Consider the following 25,593-nt stretch of genomic DNA (forward strand, 5'->3'; position numbering starts at 1 on the left):
CTCAAGGCCCTACCCTCCTCCCCAGCCTGCACATGCACCCTCCCCTCCTGCCCTGCAGCCACCCCTTTTGTTCTCCTAGTCCACCAATCCTTTCCATCACGGGGCCTTTGCACCTGCTATTCTTGATCCTGGAACACTTTCCTGTGAGTTGCGTGAGCAGCCACCTCCTTCTCCTTCAGGTCTCAGTGTAAGCATCATCTCTGTAGAGGAGCCTCCAGCCCCACCCCAGCTAATCAGGCCTGGCCATCCCCATGGATTAGTTTCTTGTGGCTGCTGTAACAAATGACACAAACTTAGTGGCTTAAACAACACAAGCGTATTCTAGTAAGAGTTCCAGAAATCAGAGGCCTAAAGTCAAGGTGTTGGCAGGGCTGATTCCTTCTGGAGGCTCTAGGGGACAGCTTGTTTCCTTGTCCTCTCCAGTTTCTAGAGGCAGCCTGCATTCTTTGGCTGGTGGCCCCTTCCTCACATCAACACGTGGCCCACTACTCATTCTGATCTCCTGTCTCCTTCTTACAAGGACCCTCGCGATGACATGGGGCCCACCTGGATAATCCACAATGATGCTCCCGCCTCAAGACCCTTCACTCTATCCCAACTGCAAAGTTTACCCTTTGGCCAGGTGTAAAGTCACATGTTCTCAGGATCTGGGGATTAGGACGTCAACATCTTTAGGGGCTATTATTCAGCCCACCTCCCATCCCTCCCTGCCTACCACCTAAGTTTCTGCCACTATGCCTGTTTGGTTTTCTCAGTGCACTAATCACAGGTTGGAGTTCTTGTGTTCAGTTTTTTCTATTTATCACCTGCTTCCCATGCCGCATGTCTGGTTCTTCCACAATTCTTTTCCTAGCACCAACATTGCTGGTGTTCAGTAAAAATTGTGTTGAATTAGGGTAAGAATGAATGGATGGGTGGATGGGTGAGTGGGTGGGTGGATGGCTAGATGGATGAATGGATGGATTGATAGATGAATGGATGGATAGATGGATTGATGGGTGGATGGGTGGGTGGGTGGGTGGATGGATGGATGGATGGATGGTTTGGTGGATGGATGGATGGATGGATGGATGGATAGATGGATGGATGGATGGATGGTCTTGTGGGTGGATGGATGGATGGATGGGTGGATGGATGGATGGATGGATTGATGGATGGTCTGGTGGGTGGATGGATGGATGGATGGGTGGATGGTTTGGCAGGTGAATGGATGGATGGATGGATGGATGGATGGTCTGGTGGGTGGATGGATGGATGGGAGGATGGATGGATGGGAGGATGGATGGATGGATGGATGGGAGGATGGATGGATGGATGGATGGATGGATGGATGGATGGATGAGCAAGTAGATGGGTAGTTGAGTGGGTAGATGAGTAAGTGGATGGATGGACAGATGGACAAATTAACAAATGAATGGTCTACCACATGCAGGACAGAGGATAATGTGGACTTTTGCTGAGATTCCCAAGATGCACCTTCCAGCACAGAAAGGCCCAGCCTAGTGGAGGAGGGGAACAGAGCAGAAGGAGAGGGGTCCCTTTCACTATTAGGAAAGACAGCTAGGCCTTGGTTCAACTTTTTTTCTTTAGACAGCGTCTCGCTGTCTCACCCAGGCTGGGGTGCTGCAGTGGCGCGATCTCAGCTCACTGCAACCTCCACCTCCTGGGTTCAAGTGATTCTTATGCCTCAGCCTCCCAAGTAGCTGGGACTACAGGTGTGTGCCACCATGCCCAGCTAATTTTTTGTATTTTTAGTATAAATGGGGTTTCACAATGTTGGCCAGACTGGTCTGGAACTCCTGAGCTCAGTCAATCCACCTGCCTCAGCCTCCCAAAGTGCTAGGATTACAGGCGTGAACCACCACACCAGCCAAATGGCCCTGCACGCCTTCTTCATCGCAGGTGCATTTTACTGTGTTTCCTTTGACCTGGTCTGCCTCTCTGTTGGACATCAGCTCCCGGAGGGCAGGGACCTTGCCTGGCCTATTCATCAGCACAGAGCACAGTGCCTGGCACCCAGCAGGTGCTCAGGAAATACCTGTAGTCTTTACTGAGGATGGTGCTGGCTGCAGAGGGGCCACGAGGGCTGGTCCACACCCACTCCCTCGTCCAGGGAGCAGCAGGGCAACCATAGGCCACAGAAGCACCTGGCAGGGAGACATCTCTGTCCAGAACCGGCCTCCTTCCCCCAAGGATCCCCCCAACAGAGGAGGGTCCAGGCCTGCACCCTGAGGAGGGGACATGGGGAGAGGCGTAGGACCATGAGGCCCTTGGCAGGGGATGATTAAAAACAAAGTTCTACTGGGAGGGGCAGGGGAGGACTCCTGACGGCAGGTGGTGGCTGTTTAGAAAGTGAAGGCTGGACGAGCAGGGACCATGCCCCATTCTCAGCATCAGCCAGAGCCCTGAGCCTTGCAGGGAGGGAATGGCACCAGCGGGGCACCTGGAGCAGGGAGCGGTGTTGCTGAGGTGCATGAAGAGCTCTTCCTCCCGGCTCCTCCCGGCATCTGATCCCTCCTTGCTATAACCCTGTGGGTCATTATCTTTTCCCATCTGACAGCTGAGGAAACCAAGGTCCCCGGTGGGAAGGAAACTGTCCAAGATCACCCAAGCCTGGAGGCAGCACGGGAACTCCCTGCCCTGGGCCCCTGGGCACCCCCCCACACACACAGCCCACCACTCCCCCAGGGGGTGGGGAAAGACCCCCAGGGTGGCTGCTAGAGACTGCATGTTTGTGGCCCCACCCCCTGCCCCCTGCCCTGCTGCCCCACTGCCCTGAATTCATATGTTGACATCTAATCTCCTGTGTGAGCTGGGCGTTTGGGAGATGAGCAGGTTATGAGGGTGGGGCCTCATAATGGCATTAACGCCCGAGTAAAAGAGGCCCCATCGAGCTCCTTCGCCTGCCTGAAAGGGGTCACCATATGGGGACTCAGTGAGAGGCTGGGTCCTCACCAGACGCTGAATCTGTGGGTACCTTGATCTTGGCCTTCCAGCCCCCGGAGCTGTGGGAAACAAACGCCTGCGCAATAAGCCCCTAGTCTGCGGTACTGCGCCAGAGCAGCCGGACACACCAAGCCCACGGGAAGGAGACTCCACAAACTCAGGCCAGGACGACCTTCCCGTTTACAAGCGCCTCTCGCTTATTTCGAGAGAAACAAATTTCCATACCAAATAAGGCGGTGGACTTCAGAGCCTCTGCCCACTTCACACAATTCCTTTTAAGTGTCCAAACGCAATTACACTTGGAACTCGCTGGGATTCAGCCTCCCCCAGCCTCCCCATGTAAACAAGCGTTCCAGCTGGGCCCCAGCTGGCTGCCCTGGAGAGGAGGGGATGGGTCACCACCCTGCCTGCTGCCTCCAGCCTCTCTCTCAGCCTCAGGCATGGCCCGTGAGCCTCCAGGATCCCAGAGTCCGTCCTCACCCCATCCCTGAAAAATGGACCCCAGGAGGCCAGCTGAGCTGCGCAGGGAGCAGTGCGAGACTGACTCCCTCTTCCACGCTGAGGTTCGCACGTGGGCAGGACAAGCGGGAGGCAGGCAGCTCCCATCGCAGGTGCAGGGGCAGCTCCGCTTCTCGTTTCCCTTCAAGATGCCCACAGAGGTACATCTCTCCCAGTCTGGGCACTATGCTCCTGCAAGGAAAGCTCAGAATTCCCTCGGGCTTCCTGGACCCTGAGAAAGTTGGCCCAGGGCAGGAGGGGAGCCCTCTCATCACCCCCGCCTCCTGGCCACCCTGCTGGCTCCTGCACCCCCGACTCTGCACCGCCACCCCTACCAATGCTCAGTGCCCCAGGCATGAATGCGTTCCAGGACCCCCCCGCTCCGCCCGCCTCCAGGGGCTCAATGGGGAAGGGGGGCCTGACTCATCCTCCCGCTGAGCAGCACAGGCACCAGGCACCACAGCCCGCCAATTTCCAGCTTTTTCGCCGAGCGCCGTGATTTTCCACTTGCGCCATCTGATTGCTATTAGGGCTGGGGAAAAGGGAATTCCTGGTTCCATAAGCCCCCAGGGGGCCCAGGCCGAGTCCGGGGTGGGAAGGGGGAGGGGTGCCCCTTGGGCGGTGCTGACCACCTGTGCCAGTTCCGCGCTGCCCCTCCATGGAGCCCTCGCCCTGCTGCCCCCCACTGCTCTGTATCAGCCTCTGAGTAAATTAAAACAACGGGGTGGGGACTAGCCCCTCCTGGGCCAGCCTGCCCCGAAATGCCCACTGGGGGCAGACCAAAGGCGCCAGGCAAGTGTACAGCCGGTGCTCCCTCTCCTGGGCAGCCTTGCTGAGCAGCAGAATGCGAGGGAGATGAACAGCTGGACTCGGGCTGCAGTGCTCGGGCCAACGTGACGTCACCAGGCGGAGAGATGAGTTCCCGGTGGGGCTCTGGGGGGGCTCCTGAGCGGGGCATTCCTTCCTGAAGCCTCATCCCTGCTCAGCCCCTCCTCCTACTCCCCTCCCCCTCCCCCTCCTGCCGGGCCAGGAATTGGGTTTGGGGCGGGTTCTGCTTCCAAAGCCATCTCTTCCAGCAGGAGAGGGCTCTACTCTGAGCTCGCATTTTCCAAGGCTCCGGGCCGCGCTCGGCGCTGGCCTGCTGCCCCGGCGGGTCGGCCGGCCGGAGGCCGGAGTCACAGGAAGAGCCCTCCACAAAAGGAGGCCTCCGCGGATCAGGACAGCTGCAGGTAGCTCCAGGGGCCCAGGGTCCAGGGGAGGGTGTTCCAACAACCCGGGCTGCAGGGTGACGGCCAGGCAGGGAAGAAAAATGACGCGGGCACCGTTGGGGCAGAGAGGTGGACGCTGTCGGGGCAGGCAGCTCCCAGAAATCCTAAGGCCCCAGGCAGGGAGCCTGGAGACCCCAGAGAGCCTGTCACTCACTGGAGAAGCTCCCCTGACACTCCTGAGGCTCCAGGGTTCCAGGGCCATGGAGGAACTTTAAAAGTCCCCCTCCCGTGGCAGGACCTGACCCCTCCCAGCTGGCCTCACCCCCAGCCCCACTGTCCAGCTCCTGCTCTTTGCTGCTGGGGGTGAGGGCTCCCCCTCGGTCCCTCCCCCAGCCTCACTGGCCATTCAAGCATGCATTCTAGAGGGGCTAGAAGGGAACACCCAGCAGGCAGTGTCCCACACACAGGGAGATGGCTCCCCCTGCTCTCAGCCCTGGGGTGCACATGGGGTGTCCATGTGGGCAACCGCAGGATGTTGGGCAACTGCAGTCCCACCTCCCAGGCCTGCGGCCTGATGAAGCTGTTGGCCTTGGATGGAGGCGGCTCCTGGAATGATCTGCAAGGTCTCAGTACCCCCGGACAAGCCTCTTCAATCCAAGCTGTTAAGCAGGGGACTCCAGGCCTGGAGTGAGGAAAACAGAGGCTCTGTGTCTGGGGGAGCGAGACAGGCCCCTCTGATGGCGGCCCAAGCGGCTAAGGAGAGGGGCTGGGACGGCCCCAGCAGCGTCGGGGCTGGGTCATGGTGGGTTGGGGTGAAGGGAGAGGAGGAGCTTCCTGCGGGCAAGGCTGCAGGAGGCTGACAGGTGGCCAGGCCACCCTTGGGCTTGCTCCGAGGGGAGGGTCAGGTGTGAGCTGTGCTGGCAGCTTTTTGGGTCAGCTTCAGTGGAAACTAGTTCTGTCATAGCCCAGATTCCACCCAGAGGAACACACATACACATGTACTCACACGCACGCCCCATCCACGCGTCACACACATGTCCTTTAATATGGCCCATCTGGGTTCCACTGGCTTCTAGATCTTTCTGTGCATGCGTGAAATCGCTTTTCAGGTTGTCCCTGGCAGGACAAGGACAAATGCACAGGGACACCCACATAATGGAGGGACGCAGATGGTAGTGAGGGGAGCTGGGGGCCCCCACTGCATGCCCACCTGCAGCGTAGAGGGGTCCCAGCCCACTGCCTTTGGGGCACTAGTTGGTGTGGCTGGGGTCTAGCCTGGCCGGGGTGAATGGGTGAGGCTCCTGTGAGTCAGGACATCTCTGGAAACAAGGCTGGGGGCCCAGACCTAGGGGTGGTGGGTGTCCAGAAGGGCCACCAAAAAGAGTAGGGGCAATGGAGAGAGCTTGGGGGGCTCTTACCAGGCACCTGGAAGGATGAGGGCAGGTGATAGGTCTGGGGTTACAGGGCAGGAAAGCTCAGACAGGCCCCAGAGTGTGGAGAAGGTACGGCCTGTCTGTGGCAATGGGACAGTGGCCCAACTGGAGTCCAAGGAGGGAGACTAAAGACACACAGGTCGCAGCACCAGCCATCTGCAAGCCCACTGCACACACATCACAACGCACTGGCTCACTCCGGCACACAAGGTGCCCCCACCCTGGGAAACCCCGAAGACCCCAGGCTGAGTCACCCGTAGGCCAGACAAAGGTGCCCGCAAACGCCCTTTGAAGGCGCAGAGCGGCGCGGTCTGGCTGCGCGGGGCCGAGGGGAGCCAGGCCACTGGGTGGGAAGGGTCCTGGGAGCGGTCCCTGGGGCCACACTTGCGCCACCAGCTCCGGGAGGCCAAGGGTTAAAGAGGGGGCGGGCCACACGCCCAGACGGCCACCTCTTCCAGCCAATGGTGGGCGCGGAGGCCAGGGGTACGGCCCACCCCCGGGCGGGAGGAGTGGGCGGCGGGCGGGGGCACGTGGCGGGCTGAGGCCAGGCGGACCCGCGCGGGGCAGAGGAAAGAATTTCCGGGGAGTTGAGCCGAGCGGGCTGCCTAGCTCTCCCCTTGGGAGAGGAGGGGCCCGGCAGCCTGCGACCCGGGCTGTGCCCAGCAAGGCCCTTCTCCGCTCACAGTCTCAGTTTACCCCCCAGTACAGCAGGGAGTAGTAATAGGTGCTTCCCTGCGGGGAAGGGGCACAGGGCTTCACGGGGAGAAGCTTCCTCCAAGGGGGGAAGCTCAGGTTGGGGGACAGGGATCAATTCCAGAGGACCCAAGGCAGGCAGACCCATGAGGTCTGGCCGGCCAAGGTGGACCGGCCTCCAGCAGGGTCGCCCCCTACCCCAGGCCTCCCATTGGCAGCGCTAGGGTGGGTGCAGCTTCCCCTCTCTATGCCAGCAGCCCCCCTCTCTATGCCAGCAGCCCCCCTCTCTATGCCAGCAGCCCCCCTCTCTATGCCAGCAGCCCCTCCCTACGGCAGCTGCTCGAAACACAAATCTGCAAGGCTGCAGGGCAAGGCGTGGCTATGGGTGTGCCTTTGGGCAGGTGACCTCGCCCTCTAAGCCCAGGAGCGCCCATCAAAGGGGCATGAGGATACCTGGCCCATAGCTGGTCATGAGGACCAAACCAGATGATGGGTGTAGGCGGGCTGGCAGGGTAAGTGGTGGTGACAGTGACGCTGATGACCGGGCTGTCCTGCTTCCCAGGCACATGTAGGGGAAAGGCCAGATGCCTTAGCATGTTACATATCCCGGCTCAGCCAGAGCCCTCCTCCTCCAGCAGGTACCCCCTGCCAGGAATGATCCCTCTTCCCCTGCTCCTCCTTCTGGGACCGATTGCTGGGAAACCCCTGTCCCACACCAGGCCGGGCACAAAGGAAGTGCCCCAAAAATGTGTGTGGGTAAGTAAATGTATGTCTGCAAAAGCAGCCTGGCTCCAGAACTCTCACAAGAAGAGGGAAAGGAGAGGGCTTCTTTTCCAGTGAGCTGCGGTGGGGCTGACGCAGAGTCCACACACAGGAGGGGGCCGTGCCCCAGGGGTGACCTCCAGAATCTCACCAGGACAGTCCCACAATGCCCCTGCCACTGAGGGTGTGGGGTGATTGCCTTTCCTCTAAGGTGACCGCTGAGAGCCACAGGTCTTGGGGGCCTAGGCACGGGGGTCCAGGAAGGGGAGGGGTCCCTGCTGCCCTCATCCACCCTCTCTCTGGGCTTCTGCCAGGTGGGTGTGCAGACTGGTGAGCTGCCAGCCGTGGCCCAGACGCGCCAGGCCTGGAGATGGCTGGAAACTGCTCCTGGGAGGCCCATCCCGGCAACAGGAACAAGGTAAGTGCCACAGGCAGAGGGCCCTGGTCCTGCCCAGATGGGTGTAGGTGGGAGGGGCAGACCCAGCCCAGCATCTCCTCCCCCATCCCCCCCTTCCTGGCCCCACTCTCCAGCTCTGGACCCACAGTGGGCAGTGGGCTCCTCTGGGCTATGTGGCCAGGCACAAGTTCCCTGGACCCTCCTACCCTCCTGTCCTCATCAGTGAGGCAAGCACCAGGACTGGACACCCTCAAGGTCCCTCGCTGTGCTGACACTGCAGTCGCCTTGTAGCATCCTTGCAAGGTCTCATTTCATCTCTTCCCTGAAGAGGTGGGGCAGTCAGCTACTTACTACAGCAAGGTGGCCCTGATGTCACGTGCTCCATGGAGCCTAGGGTTTCCTGGGCCACCCAGAGAGTGTTGCCCCAGGCCAGGGTCCATTAGTCATGAGTCACCCACCCTGAGACTCTGACAACCCCTCCAGGCTGACCCTCCTCCTGCCCTCAGCCAACCTAGTCCCCTACTTCTCTGAATCCCTTGAAAAGTCTGGGATTTCCTTCACTCTCAACTTGGAAGGATCTCTTGAATTCCTATCCATCCTCTTCTGCATTTGAGGAAACTGAGGCTTACGCCCAGGTAGTAACTTGACTGGGATCAGCCCCTAGGTCAGGAGCAGAGTGGGGACTCCAGCCCAGCCCCTGGGATCTCGCCCCAACGCCCTTGGGCCCTCCCCCTCTTCTCCGTAGTGACCGCTGTGGAGTGGCGACTGCAGGAGGCAGAGGTTGGACTGGTGGGTGGCGTGGGGCCGTCTGCAGAAACTCCCAGCGCAAACGCAGAGCCCAGGGTGGGGCCAGGCTCCAGAGCAGGCATTTTACAAGGCGGTATGCGGCTGGTCATGGCAGTTACACACCCAGTGACTCACCCGGCCTCCCTCTCTGACTCCGAGGAAGGGATTGCAGACTTTTTCCAGCGTGCATGCATGCAAGAGGCACTGAGTAGGCTGACTGCCTCCATCCAGCCCCCTGAAGCCCAGCTCTTTCCCAGCACCTGAGCTGGTCCTCTTGCGCCTATTTGGGCACCAGACCCTACAGTCTAGTTCCCCAGCCCAGAAGAGTGTCCAGGTCACCCACAGGAAAGAGAAGCTAAGGAGTGGGATTTGGGGCAAACAGACCAGCAGACAGAGGGGTTGAGCCGATAAATGTATTTAGACAATGGCAGGGAGGGAGCAGGGCCCCCTTACAGTGCTTGCCCTGACCTCACAGAGTCTCCCCAGAGTTTTGCAACACCTTCAGTCCTGTTTTCAGATTCCCCTTGACCTGAGCAGGCTAGGAGGTCCCTCTGCAACGGGGTGACCAACCCAGAGAACAGTCTCTCAGGACCCAGCTTTCTGCCAGAGCTGGGAGTCATCTCAAGGTAGCAGAATGGATCCTGCCTTCATAACCTTGTCTTTTGTTTTGTTAGGGAGCCCTGAGCAGTGGGAACAGAAACCAGCCTTTTGGGGGGAGATGCTGGATGTGGGAAGAGGAGTGACCGTTCTCTGGGCAGGCAGCCTTTGCCTCTGGGAGGAAAGGTCGGAGAGGACTGCCGGAGAGCTGAAGCCAGCCTGTAGATAGATGGGTTGTTTGGCCCGCACAGCGTGTTTAAATGTTAACATTTAAAGATCGGGTGTTCCACATTCCAGTCTACAGTTCAGGCTTCTCCAGGGAGCAGGGGAGGATGATCAGCCACTCCAGCGCACCCAATCCCTGGCCCCCACCGGCTGGAGCACAGCAGGCTGCCCGTTCGTTCAAGAGACAGGCTCTCGGGTTTGCCACTGTGCTCCCTCTCACCTGTTCCTTGCACCTGGCCCACCTGCATGTATTTATACACAAGCCCTGAGGGCAGGACTGATACTCAGCTGGGATGCACTCTTACAGCCACACCAACAGTTAAAGTATTGAAATGCTTCCCTGCAGCTTGATAAATAGCTGCTGCCTCTCCTCCACCCCAGGGACCCCCTGGACTTTCCCACAATCTGGAAACCCCAGGGGCAACCCTGGCTCATCAGGGAGCCACCTCCCATCCCACTAGAGGACAGAGTCCGGCTCCAGGGAAGGCCAAGATCCACTCGTTTTTTTTTTTTTTAAATGTAACTTACAAGTGATTTTATTTCTTCAAATAGTTTCATGTTTTTTGAAACATTGCAAGATTTTGCAAGAATAGTACAATGCCCACTACTTCACCTCAGCTCAGTCATCGTTAACCCTTCACCACAAGTGCTTTCTCTCTATCTCTTGGCAGATAGGCTTTTTTTCCCAGAACGATTTGAAAGTAAATTGCAAGGCTGGGTGCGGTGGCTCACGCCTGTAATCCCAGCACTTTGGGAGGCCAAGAGGGGCGGATCACCTGAGGTCAAGAGATCGAGACCAGTCTGGCCAACATGGTGAAACCCCATCTCTACTAAAAATACAAAAATTAGTCAGGCATGGCGGTGCGTGCCTGTAGTCCCAGCTACTCGGGAGCCTGAGGCAGGATAATTGCTTGAACCTGGGAGGCGGAGGCTGTAGTGAGCCAAGATCGCGCCACTGCACTTTAGCCTGACAAAGCAAGACTCTGTCTCAAAAACAAACAAACAAAAGTACATTGCAGACACCAAGCCCTTGATGCCCAAATAGCCTGTGTCTTCTAAGAACAAGGACGTTCCCCATAGCCACATAGTGAAAATGTGCGTAGCCACAGTACATTGTCACATTCAAAAGCTGCAACAGTGATGCAATGCCATTATCTCTGCACCGTCCATACTCACATTTCCCCAGTGGTCCCAACGATATCCTTTCCAGCAGTTGTTGAGATCCAGCGTATAATCCAGGATTCTAACACTGTGTTTAGGAGTCATGTCTCTTTGCTCTTCTTAAAAATGGAAAGGCTCAGCCTGGCGCGGTGACTCACGTCTATATTCCCAGCACTTTGGGAGGCAGGTGGATCACTTCAGGTCAGGAGTTCAAGACCATCCTGGCCAACATGGCAAAGCCCCGTCTCTACTGAAAATACAAAAATTAGCCGGGCGTGGTGCCGCGTGCCCGTAGTCCCAGCTGCTCAGGAGGCTGAGGCAGGAGAATCGCTTGAACCGGGGAGGCAGAGGTTGCAGTGAGCCGAGATCGCGCCACTGCACGCTCCAGCCTGGCGACAGAGTGAGACTCTGTCTCAAAAAAAAAAAAAAAAAAGGAAAGGCTCTGCAGTTTTTTGCGCAACTTGGACGTTTTTTGGACAGTCTACTCTGACCGGTGGGCAGCCTGGCACCCTTCCTGGGCACTGTCTGGTGCCACCTCCACTCCTATAGGCACCATTCTGTGCTGCTAGCTCTAGACTCTGGGACAGAGAGTGAACATCAGGTGAGGTCAGGGGCGATTGAGGATAGAGTTGCAGCCAGTTAGCTGCTCCACAGCCACTGCCCTACAGACCCCCTCCCTGCTCCAAGTCCCTAATTGGGACCCCCCCCCCCAACGCTGGGCCCCAGATGCAGGTCTGTGGGTGGGGGCCAGCCGGCATCACAGGTGTCCCTCTCTGCACCTGCACAGATGTGCCCCGGCATGAGCGAGGCCCCAGAACTCTACAGCCGGGGCTTCCTGACCATCCAGCAGATCACGATGCTGCCGCCTCCGGCCGTCATGAACTACATCTTCCTGCTCCTCTGCCTGTGTGGCCTGGTGGGCAACGGGCTGGTCCTCTGGTTTTTCGGCTTCTCCATCAAGAGGAACCCCTTCTCCATCTACTTCCTGCACCTGGCCAGCGCCGATGTGGGCTACCTCTTCAGCAAGGCGGTGTTCTCCATCCTGAACACTGGGGGCTTCCTGGGCACGTTTGCCGACTACATCCGCAGCGTGTGCCGGGTCCTGGGGCTCTGCATGTTCCTCACCGGCGTGAGCCTCCTGCCAGCCGTCAGCACCGAGCGCTGCGCCTCGGTCATCTTCCCCGCCTGGTACTGGCGCCGGCGGCCCAAGCGCCTGTCCGCCGTGGTGTGCGCCCTGCTGTGGGTCCTGTCCCTCCTGGTCACCTGCCTGCACAACTACTTCTGCGTGTTCCTGGGCCGCGGGGCCCCCGGCGCGGCCTGCAGGCACATGGACATCTTCCTGGGCATCCTCCTGTTCCTGCTCTGCTGCCCGCTCATGGTGCTTCCCTGCCTGGCCCTCATCCTGCACGTGGAGTGCCGGGCCCGACGGCGCCAGCGCTCTGCCAAGCTCAACCACGTCATCCTGGCCATGGTCTCCGTCTTCCTGGTGTCCTCCATCTACTTAGGGATCGATTGGTTCCTCTTCTGGGTCTTCCAGATCCCGGCCCCCTTCCCCGAGTACGTCACTGACCTGTGCATCTGCATCAACAGCAGCGCCAAGCCCATCGTCTACTTCCTGGCCGGGAGGGACAAGTCGCAGCGGCTGTGGGAGCCGCTCAGGGTGGTCTTCCAGCGGGCCCTGCGGGACGGCGCTGAGCTGGGGGAGGCCGGGGGCAGCACGCCCAACACAGTCACCATGGAGATGCAGTGTCCCCCCGGGAACGCCTCCTGAGACTCCAGCGCCTGGAGGAGGCAGGGGCAGGAAGCGGCCTCCAAGACCCTTCGCCTTGGGACAGGAATGGGCACCTGCTTCTGAGTCCATACAGGAGAAGAAAGATCTGTTTCCTCTCCTCGGGCCTCCTTCTCCCTGGGCTGGGGGCTGCAGGGGTGGCTGGGAGACTGGGCAGCCACCTGCAAATAGACCCTGTGGCCCCTGCCCGGCTCCCCCACCCATTCTGCTCCCCTAGAGACCTCTTGTACAGAAGTTGCCCCCAAGTGGTGCGGCCCCTCCTTGCCCCAGGCTGGTCGGTAAAAGAGAGGAGGTCGTCACCCAGCCCAGCCACCTCTGCCTCTTGTGCCAGCCCTCCTTGACCGTGTCCCAGCCAGCACCAGGCCAGCAGCCTCATTCCTGCCATTCAGGGCTGTTCTGGAGATTCGATCCTCTCAAGGCATTATCAGTGAGCAAATTTGAAGGAAATGGTGTCTGGAAAAAGGTTCTGGTTCACATGCCTTGTAGTTAAGTCTTCCTGCAAACAACTTCCCTTCCCCCCGTCGAGTCATTTGGTGACTTTGATGGGGGGATTTCTGGTTATGTCAAGGCTCTGGAAACAGGAAGGGCCTTTGGCCACCTTGGGTAGTTGACCTGCCTTTTCTGACTCTGGGACGAGCCAGTCCTAGGCTGCCTCCAGGAGCACTCGAGGTATCCCGCAGGCCATGAGGACCTGCTGGGCAGCTCCTGGACAGCCTCTTGGCTCCAGCCCCCACCCGAAAGTGGACACTGGCTCTGCCCTGGCCACCTGGGGACTGGCACTGTGGTGCACAGTGGCCCAATGTAGCCAACGGAAGTTTTATAAAAGACAAAATGTATATCAATAAACATTTTATAGCTTGCAGCCAGGAAGGCTTCATGCCCACAGTCCCACCCTGAGTCTCTGTTTCCCACAATGAGGACGCCCAAGGGCACAGAGTCCTGGGACGGGTGGCACCCCCCGCCAGCTCTCCCGCACACTTTGCTCTTTGCCTCTGCTCTCAGGCCTCCTCCTGGGGCTGGGTCTGCACACACCCGTGTTCCCGCTCCTGTGGCTTGTCCACCCCCTGCCAGAGGGAGCCGTGGTCAGCTGGGCTGTCCTGTGCCGGCGTATCCCAGTGCCCCTTCTCAGCTCAGAGGCCCCCACGGCCTCTGGGAGCCTCAGCTCTCACCTCCTCCATGCCAGGCCCTGGGCCGGCCACCATGGTCCTGCCTGTGTCCACCAGAGGCTCCGTGGAGTGGGTTGCTGCCTCTCCTCCTGTTGCCCCCATTCAGGATGCCCTCTCTGTCTTGAGATCCCTGAGCCAGCCTCCCAGTGCCCAGACATCTCTCTACAACCCAGCGATAGGCTGGGAGCCCTCCCAAGATGACAGCCCAGCCAGGGCCATGCTAGAAGGGTTCCTGCCTGGCCCTTTTGCCTCTGGTCAGCCCCCAGAAGGGCCCCATCCTGGGTTCCTGGTGTGCAGCCTAGGACCCTGGCTCCTCTGAGACAAGCCTTAAGGCAAGCCTGCTCACCCCATGGTCCCACGGAAAGAGATCAGGGCAGAGGTGTTGGTGCCCCCAGTCAGGAAACGTGGCTGACAGAGCTGGGCCCTTCCTCTGCAGAGCAGAGCCAGGAGCAGGCAGGCGGGCAGCACTCCGAGCTCCAGGTGGGAATGGGTAGAGGCATGGGCAGTACCACCAGGTTCACCCACCCAGCCGCCTGGAACCTGGCCTTCTAACTGCAGGCCCTGGAGCCTGCTCGGCCTGCCCCTGGTGAAGTGGTCCCACCCTCGGTGGGCTGACCCCCCAGTTCTGTGTCCCTGATGATCCACTGCCCAGCCAACCTGACCTCCACTGCCCTCCTGCCCACCGAGCCACTGCTCCTCCATCCTCCCCTTTCCAACAATCCTGGTCGGGTCCTCTCAGCAAGGCCACCGCTCTAGGAAAAGAGGGGATCTCATGTGGCCCAGATGTCATGGTTCCAGGACCTCTAGGTGATGAAGGTTGCATGTCCCCACCCGCTCCCTCCCAGTGCCCAGAACGAGCCCTGCTATCCTCCAAGTCCCGCCCTCCCCAGCGCTGGTCAGAGGATCCCAGAAGAGCAGAGCTGGAGACCACCACGTCCAACAGGTCATTTCCAGCGACTCAGAGAAGCCAGGTGGGGCCTTGAGCAGACACACCAGGAGGCAGGGCTGGGACCTCGTCCAGTGGCGAAAGCTCCCACCAGCATGGGCATCCTAGCTACACAAGTGGGCAGAAGCACGTCCCTGTCCTGAAGGCAGCCGGGGGTTCCATCTGGGGTCCTGGCTCCTCCTCAGGGCCCAGAGCATCCCAGTTCCTGGGAATTCATCTCTTCCTTAGGAGTCCCCACCCCAGGACTCCAGCCCTGAACGCTTGTGGGGAGCTGCTGACCTAGAAGGAAGGGGCCTCCCTGCCTGGGTGCAGCTGCAACAGCTCAGAGCCAGGGCTGGTGAGGGGGCGGACAGCCTCACGCAGTAGCAGGGCCTGGAGGTCAGGAATAGGCTGGGTCCGACTCTAGGAGGAGGCATCTGCCCTGATGGATCCTAAGGGGGGAGGGGCAGAGGTGAACCCCAGGAACTAGGCCTCCCCCAACCCGTGGCCCTTCTCAGGTGCAGGTCTTTGCAGTCTTGCTAGGGAACAAGCTTTCTTCCCCTCCATTCCCCCGCAAAGCCCCAGGAGGATTCCCGCGCCTCCCTGGACCACCTCGCTCTCTGTGCTAATGGAGGGAGACTGCACAGATGATAAGATGAGCGGGAACTGCCAGCTCTCCACCACTTTCCTCCTCCTTCCTTTGGTATTTAATTATTAAAGTGGGCTTGGGAGGAGCTGAGGGCTGCGGGGGAGATTTCCATCCCACAGCTCTGGGAAAAGGATCCACAGCAGGTCATAGAATGGAGAGTGGGGCGTGAGACCAGAGCGTCTGGGCTGCCCTGGTTGTTCCAAAGCCGACTTAGTAACAACCATGTGGTATGTGGAAAGGGTGGGGTGAAGGGGCAGGGGTGGGGGCATCAGGCAGGGCAGAACTCTCCACTTTTCCATGCTTACTGCCACCCACTATTTCTATAAAAATAAGCTGCTCTTTTAGATTATGCAAGGGATAAGCAAGGCCAAATTTGGAAAGTCAAGAGCAAGCCTCAGGGAGGCAGAGGGCTGCCACCTATAAGCCATGGGACCTCAGTCTTGCTGTGCCTCAGTTTCCTTGGATAAGTCAGCTATAGCACTGACCTCCTGGAGTTGGTGCAGTGGCCTGGGGTGGCGGCCAGTGTGCCTGATTGCCCTGGTCAGGCGTTCGGGGCAGGGAGCAGAGTGGCCACTGCAGAAGGGATGTGCCTGTGAGTGGTTTGTCCCCAGCACCGATCCGCTGTTCGCAGACATACTATGGGCAGTGGGTGCTGGCCAAGAGCTGCACATAGGTTTTCTGTTGACTGTCCATGCAGGGCTACACGGCCCACACTGTCAGCCCCAGCTGTGGAAGTGGAGGTTCATGAATGGAGTTTCTCATCCAAGGTCAGTCGCACTGGTGGACGGCCCTGGCTGGAGGCCTACATCGCCATCCAGGGACTCCCCACAGTGGCCTTCCTGTTGCCCTGGAGGCTCAGGTCTCTGACCTTCCATCTGGCATCTGCAAAGCACTGGAAGCTGGGATTCCAGGGAGATGCATGGAGTGGCCTGGACATGCCCATCACAGCCCTAGGATAACCCAGATGGGCCATCGAGACCTGTCCACACTCTGTGGAGACCAATGGAGGAAACAGCTCAGTTTCAGGCTGTGGGCGTCTGATTCAAAGTGGGGACTGGGAACAAGGTGCTCAGCGGACAGTCAAGAAATGGCCTGAACGCTGACGCCTCTCCAGTCTCTGTCTCCCGTCTTCACAAAAGGAAATGGAACGCCTCTCTGGCATCCACCCAGCTTTCCCGGATCCCCTGCCAGTTGTCGTTTTCAGATAATTTGAATTTTATATTTTATGCCAGGATTTTTAAGCCCCCAGGATCTTTTCACATCTGCACAGCTTGGCTCGGAATCCTCAGCCAGGACCATGCTTCCTCCCCAAGAACCAGGGCCTCATCTAGAAGGTAGGGAAGGGAAATGAGGGTCCACTTATGGTCTGGCCCCTCGGCATACAGGGAGATGACCAGGCCTGGGAAATGTGCCCTTCAACGGGCTGGTGACAAGGCCAAAAAGCTGGGCAAACACATTGCAGAGATCCTCCCAAACCAAAACCACTGAGAGTACAAGTGCAAAACATTCCCTTTTAAGCCAGTAGGGGCTTGACAGCTGGAGAACTTGAAAACAACAGGGCACAGTTCACAAAACCAAAACTCATGGAAAACTCTGCGCGGGTGAGTCAGAGTGCCAGCGCCAAGTTTCCTGGCATGCAAGAGGAGGCTCCCCCGCTCAGGCAGATTTTTTTAAACATCTTTTTAATTAATTGAATTGAGGCCTACTTTACATAAAATAAAACTGACCCATTTAATATACAGTTTAATTATCTTGGACAAATGTTTATGTGCCCATGTCATCAGAATGTTTCCATCCCTGCAGAAGAAACGCTTCCATCATCCCCCCGAAGTTCCCTGGCACCACTGGGCAGTCAGTCCAGCCTCGGGCACAGCCCTGCCCCCACCTGGGTGGACCATCCATCTCTGCTTTTATGCCGCTGTAGATGAGTGTCCCAGGCAGACTTTTACACCGTTATCAGACAGGGTGCTGGGTGGCAAGTAACAGAAACCCCAAGTTAATCTAGCTTTAGCATGTGGGGTAGGTGGGAGGTATGTGTGTATTTAAGGGAGTTTACTGACTCACATACCCAGAAAGTTCCAGAAGTGATTCTGGCCTCAGACACAGCTGGATCCAGGGCCACAGATGATGTTCGCTAGGCCACTTCTCTTTTCCCTGTTTTCATCCCGCTTTGGTCTGTGTTCCATTTATTCTCAATGGAAAAACTAAATGGCAGGTAAGCAGCAGTTCTCGGTTTAACTTCTACAAATTCTGCAATCCCAGCAGAAAGAGCACGCCCTTCCTGGGATTCCAGCTGAAGTCCTCATATCAAGCCCACTGGCCAGGCCAGGGGCACGTATCCTCCCAGGAGTTGGAGGCAGGGACGGGGGACAGGGGGTGACAGTCGCCCCACCTAACCCCAGTGGACTGAAAACAGGGAAGAGGTGCGCCCAAGGTAAAACGCAGGCATGGCCAGGCATGGTGGCTCACGTCTGTAATCCCAGTATTCTGGGAGGCCAAGGTGGGTGGATCACTTAAGGTCAGGAGTTCGAGACCAGCCTGGCCAATATGGCGAAACCCTGTCTCTACTAAAAATACAAAAATTAGCCAGGCGTGGTGGCAGGTGCCTGTAATCCCCACTACTCGGGAGGCTGAGGCAGGAGAATCACTTGAACCCGGGAGATGGAGGTTACACTGAGCTGAGATCACGCCACTGCACTCCAGCCTGGGCGACAGAGTGAGACTCTGTCTCAGTGAATAAATAAATAAATAAATAAATAAATAAATAAACAAACAAACAAACTGGCAGGCAAACAGCAGGTGTTGGCCACGTTCCTCCCCTCAGTCCACCTTCTATGTGCCCACTTCTTTCCTACGTATGATTTTTAAATGCTCCCACCCAAAATCTGTAGCTGTGTAATTTACAACATAAAATGCCTTCCTTCCCCACAGAAGAGAGATGACCAAAGTCAACCGCAGGGCCTGCCTCCCCAGCTCCGAGCCCACGCCCTGGGTGTTATTCACGCCACCCTCTGTCAGAGCCACAAGCATCTCCTCTTTGAAAGGTACTTGTAGTACTTTCTGGGGATGCTATCACCCATTCACCAATACCACAGACTGGCGGGAGCACTTAAACAACAGAAATTTACTTCCTCTCAGTCCTGGAGTCCAGAAATCCAAAATCAAGGTGTGGCAGGGCCAGTTCCTCCTGAGGCCTCTCTCCTTGGCTTGCAGACAGCCGCCTTCTCCCTGTGTCCTCACAGGGTGGTCCCTCTGTGCCTGTCTGTGTCCTCACCTCCTCTTATCAGGACTCCAATCAGATTGGATTCGGGGCCCATCCTAGTGACGTCATCTTAACTTCATTAACCCTTTAAAGACCCTTTCTCCAAATATGGTTACATTCTAAGGTACAAGGGGTTTGGGGGTTCAACATACAAATTTTGAGGAGACCCCGTTCAGGCCACAATAGTGCCCTTTGGCCAAATGATGGTCACTCTCCAGACACACAACACACAATGGAAAAGAAAAAGGAAATAACAATAATTTTTTTTAGAATTCCCACTTGGAAAGGAAAAGGAAAGAACAAAAACACACGATGGTTGTTGGTCTGCGGCATATTCTGTGCTAGGCAGGAAACCAGCAGCGCAAGGGGGTCTTGGTCAGCCCACCGGTGTGGCGGCCAGAATCCAAGACAGCCCCCAGCGATGCCGTCTCATCCTCGTGTCATCCCCTCCCTGTGCGTATGGGCTGTACCAAGTGGCTTGCTTCTAACCGATGGAACACAGCAAAGCTGATTAGGTTGCATGGCACTTTGACTTCCATCTTGCTAGCAGACTTTCTCCCTTGCTGGCTTCAATGAAGCCAGCTGCCATGTTGTGAGCTGCCATATTAGAGAGGCCCCTGTGGCAAGCCATTGAAGGCAGCTTTTGGCCAACAGCCAGCAATAAACAGAGGTTCCCAGCCTGGCAGCCGGCAAGGAACCGAGCCCTGTCAACAACCTCATGAGCTTGAAAACAGATTCTTCCCAGAGGGAGCCTTCAGATGATAAGACATCTGCAGGGACCACTCCTGATGCCACATGTTCTTTAAAGGCCTGGGGAAGCAGAGCTGAGCTGCCTCCTGACACGCGTGGCCCAACGCAGAAAGTGGGGCTTTACCAACCTCACGGTGTCATCCCAGCAGGACCCAGCCAATTGCACATGTAAAGGCAGGTATTTGCAACAAGCCTCTTTTGCCTCTTTCAGGTATTAGTTTCTCCACTGGTCAGGAATCTTTGTTGCAAATGACAAAAACCCCACTGAAACACACACGCGTGTATGCGCGTGCACACACACACACACACACACACAGAATGCACTGGCTCCTATTACTAAAAAGTCCAGGCAAAGATGGGTTTCAAGAACAGCTGGATCCAGGTGCCTGGATCTGGGGACTCTGTCAATCAACTAGCAATTAGTCAAGGAATGTGAGCATCTCTACATGCCAGGCAATGTTTTAGGCACAGAAGGTACAAAAATGTGAGAACTGCCACCTTCTGGAAGCTTATGTCTTTCTGAGCAGCCTGTCTCTCAGGCAGGATCTCCCCTCCTGGGGAAGAGACAGGCACCATAGCTCCAGCACAGCAAACACAGAATAAAGAGGCCAGGGAAGTCCTCACTGTCACTGCAGAGTCAGCACAGCCCACGCCCCTAAGACTGTCCCCAAGTCAGTTGCCTAGAGTCACTTCTGTGATCAGCCTCAACATCTGGAGTCCCCGCTTTTTCTTTCCTCATGCACATTTTTTCAAAGCAGATGCCCAGCATCTCCCATGCCTATACCTCCTTCCGCTGCAGGGCGGGGCAGTGAGAATGAACACCATGCCAGCTTGGGGACCCTCCTAGAGACTCAGCCATCCGCTGCACCATCCATACGGCCCACCCAGCACCTGCTCCAGGCCAGCACCCTCACAGGCCAGGTGACATGGGTAAGATGCCGGCCTCCATCCTGCCCTTGAGGGGCCTGACACATCAGAACTCTTCACTCGCCAGGCAGGAAAGGGTCCTCGGCCGGTGTGGGGAAAGGCCTGCTCTACCATCTGCCTGTGTGGCATGTGTGTGAGCTCTCCTTCTTTCTAGGAATTGAGGGAGGCCCTGAGGGACTACAGGCATTTTGGTGAGGACTTTGAGACTCAGGTCACCTGAATGGTGTGGTTCCCCAACTCACAAACAGTGGAACTCAGACTGGAAATAAGATCCTGGGCTCCGGGCCCAGCTCTCCTTCCTCCCCATCCCTCCGTAGGCAGCATCCTTAGTGAGTCCATTAGCCAGAGCATCTCCCCAGGCAGGCAGTTGGGGGTGGCTGTAATAGCCTTTCCCAGCCCACAAGAACCCCCATTTCCTCCACGGCTTCACCTGAACCCCCCATGGTGGGTCTCACTAATGCTGTGAGGTCTCCTCGGCCATCCCTGGTGGCGTTCAGGAAGGGAGGTATCACCTTTCCTTGAAGGCCCCAGCCTCATCCTCCATTTCACTGCCGTCAAGCTGTCTCCTGCGGGAGCCAAGGCGGGGCGTGCTTAGGTCCATTAGACTTGAGCTGGCTCTTCTGGGCCAGCACCGTGGCACCCACGTGCAGAGGCCCTGGCAGGCGGGGCGGGCACCCATCCTGCATTTATACCTCAGGCCCGGCTTCCCACTGCTCAGAGGGAACCTAGCGAAGATCATCAGGGGATCCCGGGGACAGGCTCCTCCAAGCCTGGGGGCAGCCCTGCCCAGTGGGAGAGAAGCAGACAGCTCAGGCCAGAGCCAGAACAGGGCGAGCAGCTCAGGGGCCTGGGCCTAGGTGGCTGCTGAGGCCTCCAGCACTGGAGTGGGCAGGCACCAGCCGCCTTCACCGAGGGACCACACACTGCGTCCAGGACAGGTGAGAGGCCTGTTTTTTGCAATCTGGGTGAAGGCAGGAGAGCGTGGGGGACAGAAGCAATGCTTTGCACCCCGTGGGACCTGGGGGGAGTTCCTGCTTGGCCAGGGTAGCCGGGTAGCCCAGCAAGCGTCTCAGCTTCTCTGAGCCCAAATAAAGCAGAGATTATGAAACCCACCTCAAAAACATTCAAAGCGTGGATGAGCTCATGTCACCAACCCTGGGACCTGCCACCTCAGTGTGACAGCAGAGCGCGGAGAAGCGTCGGACAAGCTCAATTCAAGAAGACATAGTTTGTTGTTGAGAAAACAAGCTTATGAGACAACCAGGCCCTATGTTTTCATTTACGTAAAAAACATATATTGATAGGTAAATGCACAGAGAAAAAATCTTCAAGGATTTATAGTGATACCCGGGGGTGAAGACAAGGGTAGACCTTTCTTCTTTAGCATTGGAACCTTTCAAAATAAGAATCTTTGCATCTTATCTGTGTCATTTTTAAAGATGTTTAAGGCACAGGGAGAAAGGGACAACATCATAGTAGCCGTGGGAAAGAACACATTTCTGTGTCTTCAGTGGCATGGACAAAAAGGTCAAGCGAGGCCTTTGAGGACAGGAATCCTAAAAGTTAACATGAGAGATTCTCTGTTGGAAAACTTACTTGACATTGAATATGAGAGGACAGTTTCCAACCTAGTGCCTTCCCCAACACACACACACACACACACACACTCCTCAACACATTCTAAAAACCAGGCTCCATTATTGGCCATAAGGCAGTGGAAATAGAAAATACTTTTAAAGGCCGGGCATGGGGGCTCACGCCTGTAATCCCAGCACTTTGGGAAGCTGAGGTGGGCGGATCACCTGAGGTCAGGAGTTTGAGACCAGCCTGGCCAACATGGTGAAACTCCGTCTCTACTAAAAATACAAAAATTAGCCAGGTGGTGGCGGACGCCTGTAATCCCAGCTACTCGGGAGGCTGAGGCATGAGGATCACTTGAACCCAGGAGGCGGAGGCTGCAGTGAGCCGAGATCACCCCACTGCACTCTGGCCTGGGCAACAGGGCAAGACTCCATCTCAAAAAAGAAACAAGAAAATACTTTAAAAATCTGAAATATTGGCCGGGCACGGTGGCTCATGCCTGTAATCCCAGCACTTTGGGAGGCGGAGGCGGGCGGATCACGAAGTCAGGAGATCGAGACCATCCTGGCTAACACGGTGAAACCCCGTCTCTACTAAAAATACAAAAAAATTAGCCGGATGTGGTGGCGTGCGCCTGTAGTCCCAGCTACTTGGGAGGCTGAGGCAGGAGAATGGCATGAACCCGGGAGGCAGAGCTTGCAGTGAGCCAAGATCAAGCCACTGCACTCCAGCCTGGGCAACAGAGACAGACTCCATCACAAAAAAAAAAAAAAAAAAAAATCTGAAATATTTTAAACCCAACAACTAGGGAATCAAAGCATACCACGAACATACCCCAAAGTGTGAAAGCTTACACACAGGAAACGCTTGGAAGGACCCATTCCCAAAGGAATTATCTCTGGTAGTGAGAATATGAGCAATTTTTCTTTTTCAGTATTTTGAGTATCTATCCAGCGTCTCCAGTGTGCTCTATAGTAAACACAAATAACCTTGGTAATAAGAACAAGACCCCTAAATTTCAGGAGGTGCTCCGTCTCAGGGCGGTGCACGTTCACCTCCATGGGTCCTGACCCGGGGCGGTCGCTGCTATTAACGCCACTCCTCCCAGGGGTCTCCACGGTCTCTGATGTGTCCAGTGGCCAAGCAAAGCAGCGCTGAGCACACTAGAACATTGTAAACACCCCTTGACGCCGTGTGGCCGTCCCCGGCCTGAGCGATGATCACCTCCCCGCACTGCGGTACCTCCTTGAGGCCTCATTCAGCATTGATTAGTGCTGTGGGCAGGAGTTGGCATAAATCGGGGCTTCTCTTGGCTCTGATGGGGATCAGGAGCAAGCCTCAAGCTCAGAACCTCTAACAGAGCCCCAGAGCCACTCAGGGGAACCGTGGGACCCTGAGGAGGGTTGAGCAGTCTGGGGTCCCACTAGGGGTCCATCTGTCCATCAGTCCATCAGGCACTCAGCCAATAAACTCTGAGTGCTCATGATGTGCTGGGCACGGGGCCCCCTGGCTGGCCCTGGATACCCCCGCACCCTTCCTAGGAAGAGAAGGCTGAGAGCAGAGCCACCTGGGGCCGGGTCCCCGCTGTTCCTGCTGTGTCGGGCTCAGCTGGGAAGGCGTCTTGTGGGTGGGCTTCTACTTGCCCTCTCCCAAGTCCAGGATCAACCCCCCAATGAGCAGTGTGTGGCGATGGCACTCTGCTCTCTACGGTGGGCACACCCTCGCCAGGGGGCATAGGAGTTTCCTGTGGCTGCACAGACCAGGCAGCTTAAAGCACAAAGCTCCTCTCTCATAGTTGGGAGGCCAGAAGCCCAGAATCAGGGTCAGCGGGGCCGTGCGCCCCCTGAGGCTCTAGGGAGCCCCTCCTTGCTCTTCTGGCTTCTAGTGGCTCTAGGCGTTCCTGGGATGTGGCCGCATAAACCCAGTCCCTGCCTGTGTCTTCATGAGGCCCCCTCTCCTCCCTAGGCAACTCCTCTGCGTGTCTCTTATAAGAACTGGGATTAGGGGCCAACTGCATCATCCAGGATGGTCTCATCTCAAGATCCTTAACTCTATTATATCTGCAAAGACCTTACCTCCAAATAAGTCACATTCACGGGTTCTGGAACAGGGACCTATCTTTAGGGGCCACCATTCAGCCCCCTACAGGAAACAGCCAGTGTATAACCTGCTGGTCTGCACACTCATTCATCCATCAGCAAGTCTTTGTTGAACATTTACTACCTGCAGACATGGTACTACGTGTTAGGTTTTGTTTTGTTTTGTTTGTTTGTTTGAGACAGAGTCTCGGTCTGTTGCCCAGGCTGGAGTGCAATGGCGTGATCTGGGCTCACGGCAACCTCTGCCTCCTGGATTCAAATGGTTCTCCTGCCTCAGTCTCCCGAGTAGCTGGGATTACAGGCACCCACCACCACGCCTGGCTAATTTTTGTATTTTTTAGTAGAGACGGGGTTTCACCATATTGGCCAGGCTAGTCTCGAACTCCTGACCTCGTGATCCACCTGCCTCGGCCTCCCAAAGTGCTGGGATTACAGGTGTAAGCCACTGTGCCTGGCCTAGTGTTAAGTTTTTTAAAGGGAAGGTGAGGGTTAAGGAAAGACACACACACACACACAGAGAGTGGCGGTTCTACAGGAAACGCAGGTATATTGTAAAAACCTGCGGAGGTGGGGGACCAGCTTGATGCCAGAGCCCACCACCGCTTACAGGCTGGGGTACTTATAGGTATGGGCGGGAGGGCTCTGGGCAGTATGGCTTGCTGCCTGGCAGGATGTTGATAAGATCATGGGGGTGTTGCTTGCACTTTCTCCCAGCAGAATATGATAAGAGGCAGGCTGTTTCTCACGGCCCGAATCCCCGTGGAATGTTTCACTTTCACCAGGGTCTGCGCAGTGGCGGGGGGCTTACGAAACGGTGCAGTTGGACTCACACTAGGGACCGGGTGGACAGACAGAGGGATCAAGTCAGACGCGGTGCCAACCCATCCAGCCGACATGCTGGCTGAACTCACTCCATCTGCAGAGACGAGGGAAGAAGGGCCGGGAGTTCAGGAGTTCATTAAGCGCTGCGGAGCGCTTAATCCAGGGGCCAAGCCACAAACATTTATTGAGCACCACTGTATGCCAGCCCCTGATTCAGGGGTGGCAGAGACATGTACTCTCCCCCACCCTCCACCTCTCCACTCACCCCTGCGTCCTGAAGCTCACATCACTGCAGAGAAGCCAGACATCTCCACTGATGTGGGCAGTTTTCACGTATGTGTTGGCTTTTACTAGAAAATAGCCACAGCTCATTATTCTGCTTTGGCTGGGATAAGGGCTCCTGTCTCTCAACCCCTCCACCCCAAGTCCCTCTTCCTTTCTTCAGCCCCAATACTTGACACCCTCCTGCTATCAAGGAGCAAGAGGATGCCAGGAAGTGTCACCTTCCCCACTCAAGTCCCTGGCTGACCCATGCCTGGTTCTGCACCTCCTCCTGATGATGTCGATGTCTCAGCTCCTAGCTGGCCAAGCCCCCGACTGTGGGCTGGGTCCCCTCTCCTCTCGCCCCCTCCCCAGGAAATCATTCCTGCAGCTGCAGCCTCTCCCACACATCAGGAGTCCCCTCTCCACTGAATCACTATCCTCGAATACAGCACACAATCACATCGTTCCAGCAAATGGAGAGATCAGCCTCCCTGTCATTTCTCTGTTCCCCTACCCGACCCATGACCACACATTCCTTCGAATGTCACCTGCACTCTCTCAGGGGTCCCTGCAGCTGAGCATCTCCCCCGGGAGGGGTCCTCTGGGGCCATCTCCCTAATACACGCCCCACCCGCCAACCCTTATCCCTTTGT

General features: G+C 56.9%; 1 protein-coding gene and 1 long non-coding RNA gene across 4 annotated transcripts; one reads left to right on the forward strand and one right to left on the reverse strand.

Moving 5' to 3' along the window:
* Nucleotides 1-4,236: 4,236 nt before the first annotated feature.
* MRGPRF (MAS related GPR family member F) lies at nucleotides 4,237-13,357 on the forward strand. Of its 3 annotated transcripts, none has more exons than XM_063728361.1 (4): nucleotides 4,237-4,369; nucleotides 7,414-7,534; nucleotides 7,855-7,958; nucleotides 11,494-13,357. In XM_063728361.1, the coding sequence occupies exons 3-4, from the start codon at nucleotides 7,911-7,913 to the stop codon at nucleotides 12,475-12,477; spliced, it is 1,032 nt and encodes a 343-aa protein (XP_063584431.1). In that variant the 5' UTR covers nucleotides 4,237-4,369; nucleotides 7,414-7,534; nucleotides 7,855-7,910; the 3' UTR covers nucleotides 12,478-13,357. The 3 variants fall into 3 exon arrangements, with proteins under 3 accessions (XP_063584431.1, XP_024111226.1, XP_054380168.1); XM_054524193.2 differs by lacking the exon at nucleotides 4,237-4,369 and adding an exon at nucleotides 6,626-7,290; XM_024255458.3 differs by lacking the exon at nucleotides 7,414-7,534 and having other exon boundaries at nucleotides 4,261-4,673.
* Nucleotides 13,358-24,370: 11,013 nt separating this feature from the next.
* On the reverse strand, nucleotides 24,371-25,593 carry LOC134762141 (uncharacterized). The gene is made up of 3 exons (XR_010141803.1): nucleotides 25,489-25,593; nucleotides 24,942-25,026; nucleotides 24,371-24,770 (listed from the first exon to the last, which is right to left on the reverse strand). It is a non-coding gene; the product is annotated as an uncharacterized LOC134762141 (long non-coding RNA).

Source organism: Pongo abelii, chromosome 9, assembly GCF_028885655.2.
Source record: "Pongo abelii isolate AG06213 chromosome 9, NHGRI_mPonAbe1-v2.0_pri, whole genome shotgun sequence".
In the NCBI taxonomy this organism is placed as follows: Eukaryota; Metazoa; Chordata; class Mammalia; order Primates; family Hominidae; genus Pongo; species Pongo abelii.